This window comes from Protopterus annectens, chromosome 2.part2 (assembly GCF_019279795.1).
Source record: "Protopterus annectens isolate FY-2018-M chromosome 2.part2, PAN1.0, whole genome shotgun sequence".
NCBI classification, from domain to species: domain Eukaryota; kingdom Metazoa; phylum Chordata; order Ceratodontiformes; family Protopteridae; genus Protopterus; species Protopterus annectens.
In genome coordinates, this window is record NC_056730.1 from 129,094,968 (window position 1) to 129,110,844 (window position 15,877).

Sequence of the window (15,877 nt, forward strand, 5' to 3'; positions counted from 1 at the left end):
AGATTAAGCTGGATGAGCAGTAGCAGGACAGTTATCTATGCTGTGACCAAGGATGATTAGTCAGATGTAGCTCGGAAAATATGCTGTTAAAAGTCTGTAAAAGAAGCACAAAACACAGTAATGCACAAGCAGTATACTAAAATCCTGTCAGAACTTTTCAGAAGTAAAATTAGTCTGACAGAAAAAAACGGCAGATAAGTTGTCACAGCATTAACACAAGTACTGCATGCTTTGTCATTGTCCTTGCTCAAATGAAACAATGCCCCACACTTAAATCTTTTATAAAAAATAAGTAAAAGATTACGTAAGCAGCACATTTCTACATCAAATAAGTTCCCACACTAGCTGAAGCTAAAAATATGAGTCACAGATAGGAAACATATGATAGTTAAGAAATACTGAGTTTATTAATAACACACACACACACACACACACACACACACACACACACACACACACACACACACACACACACACACACAAAACATATATACAAATACACTACAAACAACACAAATATCTTTTGTGTGGAAGGTCTCTCACAAAGGTGCTTATCTGTCAGAAAGGAGCTGAAAAAACATCTGATGCTTCATTATGAGGCAACAAGAAAGTACTGAAGATTTGCCTCTCTGCCTCTGATTTTCCCTCCTCAGGGCTGACCAATCAGAGGTCAGACTGTATGTTTTTGAGGGAGCCACAGCTTTGGAAGCTGGATGGTTGTTTTCCTTTCGTTATTGTCAAACAAAATGTATACAACATAAATCCAAGATGTCAGTGGGAGAATTGTTCATCTGTTTCAGAATTTTCCAATGGGTATATAATAAGATAGGACTATATGTGAGACTGCAAAATCTATGTAAATTATGTATATAACTTCACAATATTTCAAAGCAATATTAATAAACAAAACCAAAGCTGGGGTGGTGGTGCTGCGGTAGCGTTGGCGCCTTATAGCAAGACGTTGTCCCATTCAATTCTCAGCTAGAGCGTCTTCTGTGTGGAGGCATACGTGAATGGGGCGTGCCTTCATTGAAGGTTGTGCGTCAGGGCTGGTAACCCGGTACGTAAAAATCCACCACCAAACATTAGCGGACCAGAGTTCCTCTGTGGTGACCCCTAACCAAGAAAAGCCAAAAGACACAAACAAACATTAATAAACAAAACCATACGTGACTGTTATTTAGTATCTGTGTCAAGATTATGTGCCTTAATGTTTTGAATAAGATGTTACCATTTGTTTACCAGTATATCAAATCTTTTATGAAATTAATGACCTTATGAAAAATATAACCAATAGTCATAACTGCTTTACCCCCTTCCAAAAATATTACATTTCAGAATTTCTTCACACAATACACTATGTTTTAATGTTATTTGTTTTTTTACAAATACCCAGTGCTTGCATACACCGCCCATAACAAGGCAGCATCAAACTCCATTTTTTCATTAAAAACAAACATGAAAAATGTCTCACATTGTTCACAACTTTTTTGCAAACACTCATGCTGACCATTTTTCACTATGCATGCTTAACAAATCATGTCAGCTTGCAGATGCCACCTTGTTGCCTTCTTTTTAGGTATGTAACTATAGCAGTATTTTGGAAATTAGACTTTGGAAACCCTGATGACTATACCCATTTCTAGAGTTCAGAGAAGTCTGCTGTAAAGCTGAGTATACTCTCACAGAATGCACAAAAACTCTTTTTGAGGAGTATCCGCTTGTAGGAAGCAATAAGTTAACTGCCAATCAAACATCAACATTCCTTTGACAGTGCTATAGCAATGTGGATCCAAGCTGCCTTAGGCCTACTGACTCAAGTTTTAGATAATCAAATATTAAAAAGGGATTCTGAAGTACCTCATCTGCAGTTTCCTGCTCAACTATGCTCCCACTCTTGTGAAAAGTTAACACTGCTTGTCATTCTCCCTATTTTACCGTCTTTCAATGCCAAGTCAAAAAGTGTGATCAGTGATCGCCTAGAACTCCAGAATGAAACCCAACAGGTCCCGAAGCATTTTCCACCTTTATCTGTAGAAGCACCAGACAAAAACTCAACACAGTGAAGGTATCTGCTTGTTCACAAGGCTGTGCGTGAGTGGCAGCCAGCAATCATTACCCAAAGGCAGTCACAGTGGAGCTCCCAACACTACCCAGGGTGGTGTTTAGATTATGGCACACTCCCCAGCAGCAGTATGATGCTGCAACAGCAGCCTCAGTCCCCTCACCTGCTACAGACATGGATTGGGCTGAAACCAGGGGCAACTAAAGCAGGTCCAGTAGATGATGGTGAACTGCAAGATACCAAAAAAAAAAAAAAAAAACTAAAGTGGAGAGCTAAGTGCTGAGAGGCAGCAAAGCTAACCTCTGCACAAATGTACTACCATAAACGGTTCATGCAAATGTAGTTTATTTTTAGATTTATACATTCTCAACAGGCACTAAACTGTACCGTTGAGCTCACTTGTAGCTACACAATATAAGACACAAACCTTACCTGTGAAGGAGCTTGTCCAGAATAATACAGAAAGCTTTCTTTTACAGTGTCTTCCTTTCTAAACATGCTAAACAGCTGTGAGTTTGTTAAGTATGTCTCCACATTTGACCCGTGTTGTTTGGAAATTTCCATGTTTATGACTTTTAAGTGGACATTTGCAAAGCTAACTTTTAAATGAAAAAAACATTCTGCAGAGTAAATAATGCTGTCAACACACTAAAATACTGTCACTTTTAATACAATTTTCTTAACAAATGAAATGCATACCCTTAGTCTCCAAGGAACTTTACAAAAACCAGGAAAAACAAACACTGCCCATAATCCATAAACACTAGCTGTCAATCCTCCAAGAATCCCACCAAGCCGAGTAGCATGCTTATCACGGAAGGACAACAATGTGGTTACATTCTCCATGATTACATCAACATTATCCTCCATGTTTGTTCAAAAATATATTTTCCTGTTTCTGAAGACAAAGACAGAAGACATATATTAGGTAGACTGCTTTACATATAAACAAGTTAAACAAATACAAGCTAAAAGGCAAACAGTGCATTATTCAAAACTCCCTCAATATTTTTGGTATTTGTCATCACAATGACTATCAGTTCCCCATCTTCTCTTTCCATGTGTTTCTTCTGTACCTCAACATCCTAAAACATGTGAAGGAGGAGATTAGAAATGAGGATGGCGCCCATCAACAAACTGGAGCTAACAGACCGGTTTCATCTCCCTGTGGCCAGAAACAAGGAGCAAAACTTGCAATTCTAGTCTCAGCGTATGTGCACAGTTCCAAACACCTACTGAGCCTAGATACAGTGCATGTGCTTTCCTTGCTGAGCTCCTGCCTTGAGACACATATGCAAGAGCTACAGTAGGAGGCCTTCCCAGAGGTGCAGTTTCTGTGTCAGAAGAAGGTTTCAACCAACATTCTTCTCCTGAGAGGGATGAGCTGGCAAATTAAGACTCACTTTTATCCATCCCAACCCGCTCACTCCTCCAGTACAGTACATTAATCAAACCAACAGTCAGACTGCTTTAGGATCAAAGCCTTTTCATTACAGACCCTATTTTCCACACTCATTGAATACTCTATATACCATGAGTTTCCACACTCTTTGAATACTCTATATACCATGAGTAACTGATGAAGAAAATGGTGCCAGATGTAGGACAATCAACAAAGCAGAAGTGAAAGTACAAACAGAAATGTAAGTGGGCAAACACAGTCAAAACAATAAATGATACAGTGCTCAGAATGTAGCATTTCCATACCTGAACATTTCAATATTGTTTAATTATTTTTTTTTAAGTAAGAAGCCTAGAGACCCTTTACTTGGATAATAAAAATGATACACAACAAGAAAAATATAATAGAGAACTATACTTTGTGGAAAAAAACAAAGGGCAGGATTCACGAAGGCTTGCACGGAGTGTAAGAGACGTGCAACACTCCATGCAAGCCTCGCGATCCAGGAACAGCCCTAAACTCCGTGTAAGAGACCAGCTAAAACGTCTCTTACACGGACTGGGCGTGGACATGCTAAATACCTCACTTGCATCCGAAAGGTATGCAAATGAGGTATATTAGCGATCCACGAAGCAGAAACCAGTCCGTGTAGGAGACGTTTTAGCTGCAGAAATGTACTCAGTTGACAACTGAGTACATTTCTGCAAAATCCACAACGGAGCGATGTCAGCTCCAAAAAAAGGTTGCATATGATTCAGGCAGCATGCCAATGGCCAAATATGTGGCCATTGGCAAGATAACCCGATGCAAAAATATTAAAAATATGATTTTTTTTTCCGGCAATCGCCGATGTTTAAACCCAGCGCAGCCCCGTGCAAACAGGCTGCGCTGTATAAAAACATAAAAAAGAAGGTTATAAACCCACAAATGTGGGTTTCATGCAATACATGGAATGACAATGCAGGGACCAACAGACCAAAACCAACATGGCCACCGTGTAGTGGTTGCTAAGGGGGGAAGCTGAGTCTAAGACATGTAACTAAGCATTAGTAGGCAATCTCATGTAAATGAGGGTTAGGATACTGAATCTAACAGTCACATACCAAATGAGCACGGTCTGAGTAGTGTAAGAGATACAAAAGGGGGAGGAATAGAGTAGGAGATAGGTGACATCACAGGGGGGAATGGTAGAAAGAAATGCAGTGCATTGGAGGCCAGTGTAACATGATAGATGACAGGCACAGATCATGGAAAGAGGTGTGCCACTAGATAAGTCATGGAAAGACAAGAAATGGAAGGTGTACACTGTTACCTACACCAAAGTTTCTTGCTGGCCGTGCACGCACAGCGCCGCAATGAAGTGCGAGTAAAGCAGTGTGCGCACGTGTAAGGCAGTGTGAGCATGTGGGAGCATGTTGGGAGAAGTTTAACACTGTTTGCGCGGGTGTGCGCGCGTGTAAGGCAGTCTGAGTATGTTGGAGGCTGTTGGCAGACGTGTAACGGTGTTTGCGCGGGTGTACACGCGTTTAAACCTGAATAAGTAGATTCTTAACCGTGGAAGCACGTGTGCGCGCGTGTAAGCCACTGTGAGCATGTTTCAGATAGTATGCAAGTTGCTCCCCCCTGAGGAAACAGAAAGGAAAAAGGAAGCAACAGAATTAATAGGAAGCTAGCAGGGATAACTGCTGAAGCTAGCAGGTGAAAATAATTAGAAGCAGGCAATTACACAGGCAGAATAGTAGCCCAGCCCAGCACTTAAAACTCTGCAAACAGTAGTGCAGGATGTTTTCATTAAGAGACACTGCAAGACAGGAGTAAGCTAATAGAAGTGAAAACTGAAAAAGCTGAACTCAGAGCAGAAATGTTAGGGGCTGCCATAGCTGTCATAATGAGACATAGGCGACTTGCTGAGGGTGGTGACAATGCAGATGGTGCCAGACAACCCACAGTGAGGAGACAGAGAAGAGTGTACAGGCCCAGGGTCACCTACCACGGGTTACATGAGCTGGAGATAGTAGAGCGCTATAGAGTGGACAGAGAGCTCCTGCAGCAGATTGTTGAGCTGTGCAGGCCACGCCTCACACACAGAACCAACAGAGGGGAACCCATCCCAGTGGAAACCAAGGTATGTGTTGGCCTAAGAATACTAGCAACAGGTACCTTCCAGAGACCAACTGGCGATATGATGGGGATATCACAGGCATCAGCCTCCAGGGTACTACACCAGTTCCTGGATGCCATGTCAGCACATGTCGGTGATCATGTATATTTCCCCAATGCCCGTGAGGTATTGGCCAGCAATATGCGTCTCTTCCAGCAAATAGCGGAATACCCTGAGGTACTGGGTGCTATAGACTGCACGCACATACGCATCAAAGCACCAGCAGGTGAGCGGGGTAGGGCCTACATAAACCGCAAGGGCTTAACCTCCATCAACTGCCAGGTCGTGTAATGCCCAGGGCATAATAATGAATGTGTGTGCTGGCTGCCCTGGGAGTTATCATGATTCCCACATCTGGCATTTGACGCAGCTGTACCAGACATTTGCCAATGGGGACATCCCACACGGACACCTAGTAGGGGATGCAGGTTATGCACTGGAGCCGTGGCTGATGACACCCATCAGAAACGCACACACACCTGAACAGGAACGCCATAATGAGGCACACGCACAAACACGTAATGTGATAGAGCGTGTGTTTGGGCTGCTCAAGTCACGGTTCCGGTGTCTGGACACATCTGGTGGAGCCTTGCAGTACACACCAACTACATGTACCCAAATCGTCATGGTATGTGCTATGCTACATAATATGATCTTGCGAAAACAGCTGCAACAGGACCAGCATAGGGCCGGGCCAAACAGCCCCCCACCATTGCCAAGGCCATCACAGGCAGAGCGTGACTCGGAGGAGGAACAACCTGAGCCTGCCCCAGTAGGCAGAAGGAGGCGCGCCCAGTATGCCCTGGCCTTGGCAAAGAGGCAACGCATAGCACATACACTGGCACAGTAGGAACCCTGGGAATGATACCCCTCTCTGACTCACTCATATAGTAACAGAGATGCCTAACATGACACAACCTGCTCTCAAACATGTACAGGGAGTGTAGTATGTGCATCCGACAGAGGCAGCCCTGCAGCACCACCTGAGGCATGACTGCCATGTGTCAAGCAATGTAACATCATCTAGTATATGCAAACATGAAGACCCTGCCTAACATCTCACCCTCACCAAGCATGATGCCACACTATGAAGACAAGAAGATCAAGTACAATAATCGGCTGAAGTAATGCAGTCAGTCAAAGGGGAGCCAATGTGTCACAGGCTGGGAAGATATGAGGAGTCTGACATGATGCACCACCTGCTAGGGGTGGCATGCACCTAGCATGCCATGCCCCATGGATACTGGCAAAGGCTGTCAGTACCCACAACATGCCCTGAATAGGTAAGTCGCAAAACACACACCCAACCTCATAGGTTCTACAAGGGATAGGAACCTAGATGTAACACTACCCCATGACAGATGTACAAACAGCAAGATGTGTGCAGTGTAAATGCACACAGTAAGGAGAATGTAGATACCAGTCCTGTAATAGAGAACTGGGCAAGGCTCACAGCAGCACCCTAGCACTACCAGGTCACACCTCATACTGTGCTGTACAGCCGCAAAACATGGAACAAGCTACAAAAGGAGGGTGACTAGCAAGAAATGGCAAGGATAACCACACCCCCATGTTGGTACCACAACAAGAAGCAACATGGAATAGCCATGGTCAAATACCAATGGCTAAAACTGCCTCGCAGTAGATAGCCTGCTGCAGACCACTGTCCTAATACCAGGAACATCACCTGGCCTATGTCAGAATACATGAATATATCAAGCCCCCCAAACCACATTATATTGCTCGACTGAAAATACCCAGACAAACACTGGTAGCATCGTACTAGCACCAACACAGTAGGGGAAAATTACCCAGATGCCATAAACCAAACTGCCCAGGAACAATGTACTACCCCCACAAGAGGGGTAAGCATACTGGATGTGATAATCAGCAACATGTGTACTGGATGGCAAGATGAGAAGTGTACCCCTCACTGGTAAGACAAGACCATAGAGTAAGCACACTGGAAATACACACCCGACCCCAGTCCCTGGCCAGAATACCACAGTGCAAAACATGTGTAAAGTATAGGTTGCAGCCCACAAAACCGATGTTGAATACAGAAAAGGCCCTGTGCAAGTGCAGAACATGGGACACACCACAGAACATGTTATACAGGCATTCCATGAACACAGCCAGGAATGCTTGGAGTATGCAATCACAAATAACAACAACACACAATGCCATACACGCAGACATCTGGCATGCTGGGCTCCAGCCATTACCAAACCATGCAAGAGAATGAGGAAGATACCACATGATAGAGCAAACATAAAAAGGGAAGTAATCACTGACCAGTAGTATGGCAACAACATATGTCCACACATACAATCCACTAAGTCCAGCCACAACAAGTATAACCTATGAATCCAGAGGCAATGTGACGCCTGTCCCAAGTACACAGACAACCACAACACCCCGAATAAATACAAACATATGTGATAGATGCATCCATGTATCCAAAGCAGAGGTTGAGCTCCAACAAGCCAGTACTGTCAACACTAGTCAGGAGGAGAAGGTAACCACATACACCACGAACCCAGTCCCACATAGACCTACCACAACTGTAAACCAAACACATAAACACAGACAAATATGCCCGGAGGCCTCAATTACAAACACACCACACCAACAGACACCTCCAAAGTAGATCACAAGCAACCACAACCTTCAAACATAGCACATGCAACGAATAGTACGCAAAGCTGGTGTGCCAAACAGTCACAGGCCGAAGGAGAAACAAATGCCTGATACAGTCGTAATAGGTGTCTGTATAGGCAGAAACACAGCTGTCCCACTCACCAGACTGAACAAGGGAAAGGGTAGAGTAAGCTGCTTGTAGGTAGCCACAAAATGCCACGTAACACAAGTACGCAGGTCACCCCAAAGCAAGCAGGAATATGATGCACTTAATGTCCATGCTGGGGTGAATTACCTGAGATGTACCTCCCTAGTCACCAACAAATGAGACATGTATGGTCCCTCCGAGTATGTACCCCAGGGCGGGATGACACTGGCTGTGTGCAGCATCCAACCCTCACCAAGAATGATGCCACAGTACAAACACAGAATGCTCATGTTTAACAGCTGGCACAGTTACAGCTGTTAGTCCAAGAGGGTGTAATGTGTGTCCGCTGGAGATGTCAAGCATGACAAGCCATGCTGCTGTTCCAGGGATGGCTTGCACCTGTTACCCCTGGGCGTCTGGATACTGGATAAGGCCTTTGCCGCCTCCATAGAGCCGTATGTAGGCAAGGCCAAAAGACTACCCACCACCCTAGAAAACATAAGTGGTAGGAAACATAAGGGTAATGCTGCCCAATGCCAGATGTGTAAACTGCAATATGCATGCCCCTGAGGCACTTCCCATTATGGAGAACATTGATGTCTGTCCAGTGACAGAAGCCTGCTGCGGGCCTAGTGATACCACACCAGCACTACTAGGTTATACCACATACCATGTGTTATGGCCCCAACACCTGCACCAAGACATCAAAGGAGGGGGAGTATCCATATGCAGCACAGACACCCATATAGCCAGGTAACTGACAATGCACAAAACAGCGGACACCACCCATGTGCACATAACTGTAGTCAAAACTGCTGTACAGTCTGTAGCATGCGACAGACCACACTCTCACACACAAGAACCCCAGCCAGACATCCGAAGACACTGGACAGTATGGATGTCCCACCAAATACCAGACAAGGTACACAAAGTACCACATAGGTGTCAAACCATTATGTATGCAAGGAGTCATCAGGGACCTAGGGACACAGGTCGACATTAATCTGTCATGTGACAGCCACAATGCCAATGTGGCTATGAAGACTGTTGATACTGGACACCGTATCATGAAAGGATTCACACCAACATCAATAGGGGTCACTGTGCCACTGTACTGTCCCCTTATCAGACCCACAATCTAGTACAATGACTCATATGGGATGTACCATACGTGACACCTGCAGCGGTTTGGAAGACCTCATAGTTACCCCACCAACAGGATAAAGGGTGCGAAATATATGTCATATGCTGCCTGGCTGTAGACACCCCAGCTGACTGCAGCCACACACTGCCTACACAGAGGCATTGTATGTCCGTTGTACCAGGCCATGTCCAACACAGGAGTAATGGACATGCTACACCACAGGAAATCAAAGCCATTGGAGCTGTGAGAGTCACAGATGTCAACCTCAACACATAATGAAATAAGATGTGCTGGAGGGACAGATACATAACCCATAGGCCCCCCACACCCAGAAACAGGATCCCAATCCATGGTAGGCAGAGCCCTCACTGACACCCCTCAACAGGAATATTGCCAAGTGGATGGATGACCGTACATGTATACTGGGGTCCCCACTGTGTCACGACCAGACAGAGGCACAGTGAAGAACCACATAAATGGCCATAATTAAACATAGCAAGGGGTGGCGAAAGACACACACACTCTAGCTAGGCTTACCAATGGCCTAGGGTGTCTAGCCTACTATGAACCCATGAACCTATGAAGATACAACACGTACAGGACACTAAGGATAATCACAAGGCTTACCCAACTGATGGTAGGAACCATGTTGGGCATCCACAGATATGCTCCGAATCACACAGATATTACAAACAACATACCAAACACACACACATATTGCTAACATACAACCTGTCAGGTGCAGTGCAAACACCCCCCCCCCCCCGAGTGCAAAATACCTATCCCAGCAGATGGTCCCCTGACAGTGCAGATGCTGAGGTAACAGCCATCATCTGCAAAGCAGAACACACAGCAGCAAAGGTATGTGACGGTGTCCTGTGCTGAGGCCAACATGGACCCCAAGAGTAATGGAATGCAAAATCACACTACTGGCCAGTGTCAGCCTTACCACAGGGTATGTACCCAAAGAGCAGTGTACAACAACAGTGGTCCATCACAACAAAGGGGTTGCCTGAATGGATACTCCAAACTAACACCCCAGGATCCTGACAAGCTTGTTCTGTACAGCTATGGAAAGGATCAGTATGTACCGCAGACAGAAGGCTAATGTGGACCTACTGATACCGGACCCGACACACTGTGGCTGTTGTAACTGCAGAACCGGCCCCTAAACATGTCTGACCCATTTGAAGCAGTCATTAAGGTCAGTGATGAGGGCTATGTGGTCCACACAGCGTAGCTGGACCGTGCACATGCTTCTAGACCATACCGTACATGTTCAGTATGGATATGTTCACCAGCTTAAATATACACCCCTATGTCAGTAGAGGGGTTGCAAAGCAGACCAAGAACAGAACTGACATGGTCAGACATGCTGCATCCATGCCAGACTACAAAGCAGATATGAGTGGCATCCCACAAGGCCTGGTCTTGTCCCCCCCCACCCCCGTTCTGTATACATGTCCCATAGGTATAGGCCAACATGGAAGGACTGTGACTGAGCATGTATGCAGAGGAGTACAAACAGCCCACCGTATCCGACCCCCAGCTGACACAAGAAACCCACAAAAGGACCACCCACAAACAAACAACTGTAGCCATAGCCAAGTCAGCAAGCTAATCGCAGAAATGTGTATAGACAACCACTGTGGATATACAGTAAGTGCCCACAAAATACCACGCAGGTGTTAACCCATGAGGCACCTAACATGTAATGTGAGACCTGGGTACAAAAGGTGATAAATAACCTGCACTGGACATACATGTGTCTGTAGTGTTCGCAGAAACATGTACCATATACCCACCCAAACATGAAGGCTGGCAGATGTAGATAAGGGGAAACCACTCTGGCTCTGCAGCCATCCTCCATCAGCATCCCAACTGACTACAATAGCCCTTGTGGGATATACCGCAGCAGACACCTCCAATGACTGTAAAGTCCACAACAGTACCCCACCAGGGGTAGCAAAGAGCCTGAACAGATGCCATGTGTTGCCTGAGTAAACAAACTGCAGCCCCACACACGTCCATCCTTCCCAGCTACAGGAAAGCTGTGCCTGATGTATGATGCCATGTCCAACCTGGAATGAATGAACATGTTGCACCTTGTACAATCTGAATGGCAGTGAGCTATGCACATGAGAGACCTGAACCCCAGCACTGACATACATAGGACAAGCTGTACAGAATGATCCATAACACAGAAGGCACCCCTACACTGCAGTAAACTCCTAGTACAGGGCAGCCAGAGTGCCACATATCGACACCCCTCAAGAGGCATCCTGATGAGTGTATGGGAGATGGTAGGCTACCCTGGGTATCACTGTTATGTCAGAGGTAGACAGAGGCACAGTATACCAACCATGACATATGTAATGGCAAACCCCAGTTACAATGTGTGTCAAAGGACAAACACACCCTGTGACTACCATCAGCAATGGCCTACAGAACATCGCTAGTGTTTGCCAATGCCCACCCATGTTGTGGAATACACTAGCAATGTTGGACAAGCCTGGTGTAGGTAGTCCATATCTGAACATATTGCAACATGGTCATATGTGCACAACGGGCCCTACACAGTCTGTCGTGCTCACTATGAAGATGTCAAGCAGTGATAGGACTAAAGCCCAGGATACTGTCCACTACAGTGAAATACCGAACCAGTACACTATACGGTACTACAGTGTTAGGTCATTATGAAAGTATGTTGAGAACTGTCTGCAAAGTATCCCATGCAATTCCTGCAGGCACAGTATAATCCCTGTTGTGGCAGACACGAAGCAGTTGGCCAGTTAGTACACAACATGACACCCAGCACACAATCATAAACGTGTGATAATGATGAAGGTCACACACACCCAAATATGTGTTGGACTTCAGAGTACAACATATGGAAAGCTCACACTGGGCATGCTCGCACACTTTGATAAATGAGGCATATGTCAGACAACATGACATGGAAAGGCTGAACTGGGCATGCTCACACACTTAGGCCATATCTCTGTGTAGCAGTTGGCCACACATATCTGGTATTTGTACGTGTCAGTCCAGGAACCAACCACAACACAGCAATCAGCCCAGTGCACACAGTAAATGACCACAGAGACATAAGTGATATAGTGGATCGCCGTCATATGCAAACATCTGCCACAGATACACAAGTTGGTCATAGGAACAGGGAATGCTATGGCAATAAAGACCTGCAAACAGTAGAACAGCACAACAAATATTGTGCATCCGACAATTGAACATATATGTGTAGAGGTCAATACTAGGCTTCTTGCCCCAGGGAATGGCAGCTCAGCCAGAGTGTGCTTGGCATCTGTATCCCCAGGATAGTAGGCTACCGTGCCACTGTACAATATGTCACAGAAGGCGACATGTGAGGCTAGTGAGCTGTGCCTCTGTCAAGCAGGGGCACCGTGGAGGTCTCAGGGATTGAATGTGCTAAGCCACAGCCATGTTGTCGGTGTGTGCTGTGAGGGGGTTGCTGAGGATCTCTGACAGTAGGTGTCCGTCTATAACAGACTGAGGGGCGCCCTACCTGCATTCTCTGGACGATTCCACTGTCAACACTGTGTTGTAATGAGTATGTGTGAATGAAGTGCCGTGCTGGAACCGTCCACAGATGTCCTCCCTCTGTGGGCTACAGCTCTGCAATGTAGTAGGTCGCTCTGTCTGTAGAACGGCGCATATATGGCCGGTGTACAGCTGACAGGTGTCTTGTTGTGGAGCAGTCATGGGTATATGTGGGATAGCATGACCAATGCAAACTGTACACATGCTCATAGGATGCAAGTGTCAAGGATTATGCTGAGTGGCCAGTATAGTCCTCCAGCATGGGTCCTCTGAAGTCATCCACCCCAGTCTACACAAGTGTAGAGTCTGCTTGTGCTAAACACAGTTTGTGTGCAGTGACAACCTTGCCTGGGGGTGGAGATGGGATATGGATGTCCAGGGAAAGGTGGACATGGGCAGGTATCAACAATGGTGGTGTACCTCTGGTGTGGAACAGTGAGTACCCACGTTGCAGATGGACAGGTGCAATATGTATTAACCCATGTGGCTGTGGTGTGTGGTTCTGCCATAGCACATGGACACACAAACTGTAGTGGCGGTAGGGTAAAGTGGTAGAGGCCTGAGTAGTTCTCACACACAATATGCCTGTACCTGATGTTAACAACTGGAATGGTGTATGTGAATACCTGCATATCCTGGCACTGTTCCCAGGGAAGCTAAGTGTGTGTCCTGGATGTGGGTGTGGTGTGCTGGACTGGTTGTGTTGTGTGTTACAGGTCCTGTGGTCCCAAAGCATGGTATAGAACATAACCTGCCAGTGCGATGTGCACATCTGACCCTGATGTAGGTGGCTGCAAATGCATATACATGCTATCCCCCACCTGACAGGTAGTACGACATCTACAAACCTCTGTGGAAATGAAGATGTCAGCACCCTAGAAATACTACAGGTGCAGAACAGATGCCCAGTAATTCGGATAGTGCACTCTGCTAATGAGTCGCCCTCAAGTGTCATAATATAGTTAGGTAGGGGTTCGAATCCTGCAAATGCTCAGTGTGTGTGTATGTGTGTGGGTGAGTGGGGTTTGTGTGTGTGAAAGGCTGTGAGAAGGAAATGTTCCTTTTGGCAACTGGGAGAACACACTACAGGATGCACACGCCCCTTTCTAAACACAGATGATGTCAGCACCCTATAAGTACAGCAGGAGAAGGGAAGCCTCCCAGTAATGCGAATAGCGCGGTCTGCTAATGCATCCGTCTCAAGTGTCATAACATAGTTAGGTAGTGGTTTGAATCCTGCAAATGCCAAGTGTGTGTGTTTGGATGGGGGGTGGTTATTGTGTGTGTGTAGATATGTATGAGGGAAATGTTCCTTTTGGCAACTGGGAGAACACACTACAGGATGCACACGCCCCTTTCTAAACACAGATGATGTCAGCACCCTATAGGTACAGCAGGAGAAGGGAAGCCTCCCAGTAATGTGAATAGCGCGCTCTGCTAATGCATCCGTCTCAAGTGTCATAACATAGTTAGGTAGTGGTTTGAATCCTGCAAATGCCAAGTGTGTGTGTGTTTGGATGTGGGGGGGGTTATTGTGTGTGTGCAGATATGTATGAGGGAAATGTTCCTTTTGGCAACTGGGAGAACACACTACAGGATGCACACGCCCCTTTCTAAACACAGATGATGTCAGCACCCTATAAGTACAGCAGGAGAAGGAAAGCCTCCCAGTACTGCGAATAGCGTGCTCTGCTAATGCATCCGTCTCAAGTGTCATAACATAGTTAGGTAGTGGTTTGAATCCTGCAAATGGCAAGTGTGTGTGTTTGGATGAGGGGGGTTATTGTGTGTGTGCGAATATGTATGAGAGATGTTCCCCTTTTGGCAACTGGGAGAACACACTACAGGATGCACACTCCCTTTTCTAAACACAGATGATGTCAGCACCCTATAAGTACAGCAGGAGAAGGGAAGCCACCCAGTAATGCGAATAGTGCGCTCTGCTAATGTGTTTCCCCTGCGTATCGTAATGTAATTAGGTAGGAGTTTGAAACCTGTAAATGACATGTGTGTGTGTGCATTTCCGTATGAAAAACATGTTAGTTTTGGCAATCAGGTGATCACACTACCTGATGCACATTACCCTTTCAAAGTACTGATGTTGTCAGCACCCTATAAGTATAGCCAGAGACGAGGAACTATCTAGTAAACCGAAGAGTGCGCTTTGCTAATGCGTCCCTCTCATGTGTCATGACTTACGTAGGTAGGGGAATGAATCCTGCAAATGGCAAGTGTGCATGTGTGTGGGGGTAGTAGGGTGTGTGTAAATGCAAGTGTGAGGGAACAGATACTTTTGGGAAATACTACAATACACCAGATGCTGCATACTCCACCAGTAAACACAGGGGATGTCACCACACTATCAGCACAGCCAAACAGGGCTAGTTGGCTAGTAATGCCAATAGTGTGCTCTGCTACTGTGTCTATTACCATCGTCAGAGTACAGATAGGCATGTTTTGGTAACCCACAACTGTCACGTGTGGTTGTGTCACACAGTATGACCTTGTGCGGGTGTTTGTACATAACAATGCATGCCATTGCCTAACCCAGCAATGGCATTGCACACATGATGTATGTGTGTGACACATACACATAAATACCTGTGACCTGCAGTAGTTACCATGTCTGACACATGCTTTGTGTGGATAAATGGTATTAGCAATGTATACCAATATGACTGTGTCTTACTGTGCAGGGTCCGCACATGGTATGTCCCTATACAGTGTGGGTGTCTATG

The 15,877-nt window shown here is 45.8% G+C and overlaps 1 protein-coding gene across 2 annotated transcripts in view; it reads right to left on the reverse strand.

Moving 5' to 3' along the window:
* Positions 1-15,877, reverse strand: part of LOC122795563 (ATP synthase subunit C lysine N-methyltransferase-like) — an 837,305-nt gene that overhangs the window by 567,918 nt on the left and 253,510 nt on the right. For both annotated transcript variants that reach the window (XM_044063804.1, XM_044063803.1), the window contains exon 2: positions 2,765-2,963. In XM_044063804.1, the coding sequence (XP_043919739.1) occupies positions 2,765-2,935 (171 nt within the window). In that variant the 5' untranslated portion in view covers positions 2,936-2,963. The remainder of the gene's footprint in view (positions 1-2,764; positions 2,964-15,877) is intronic.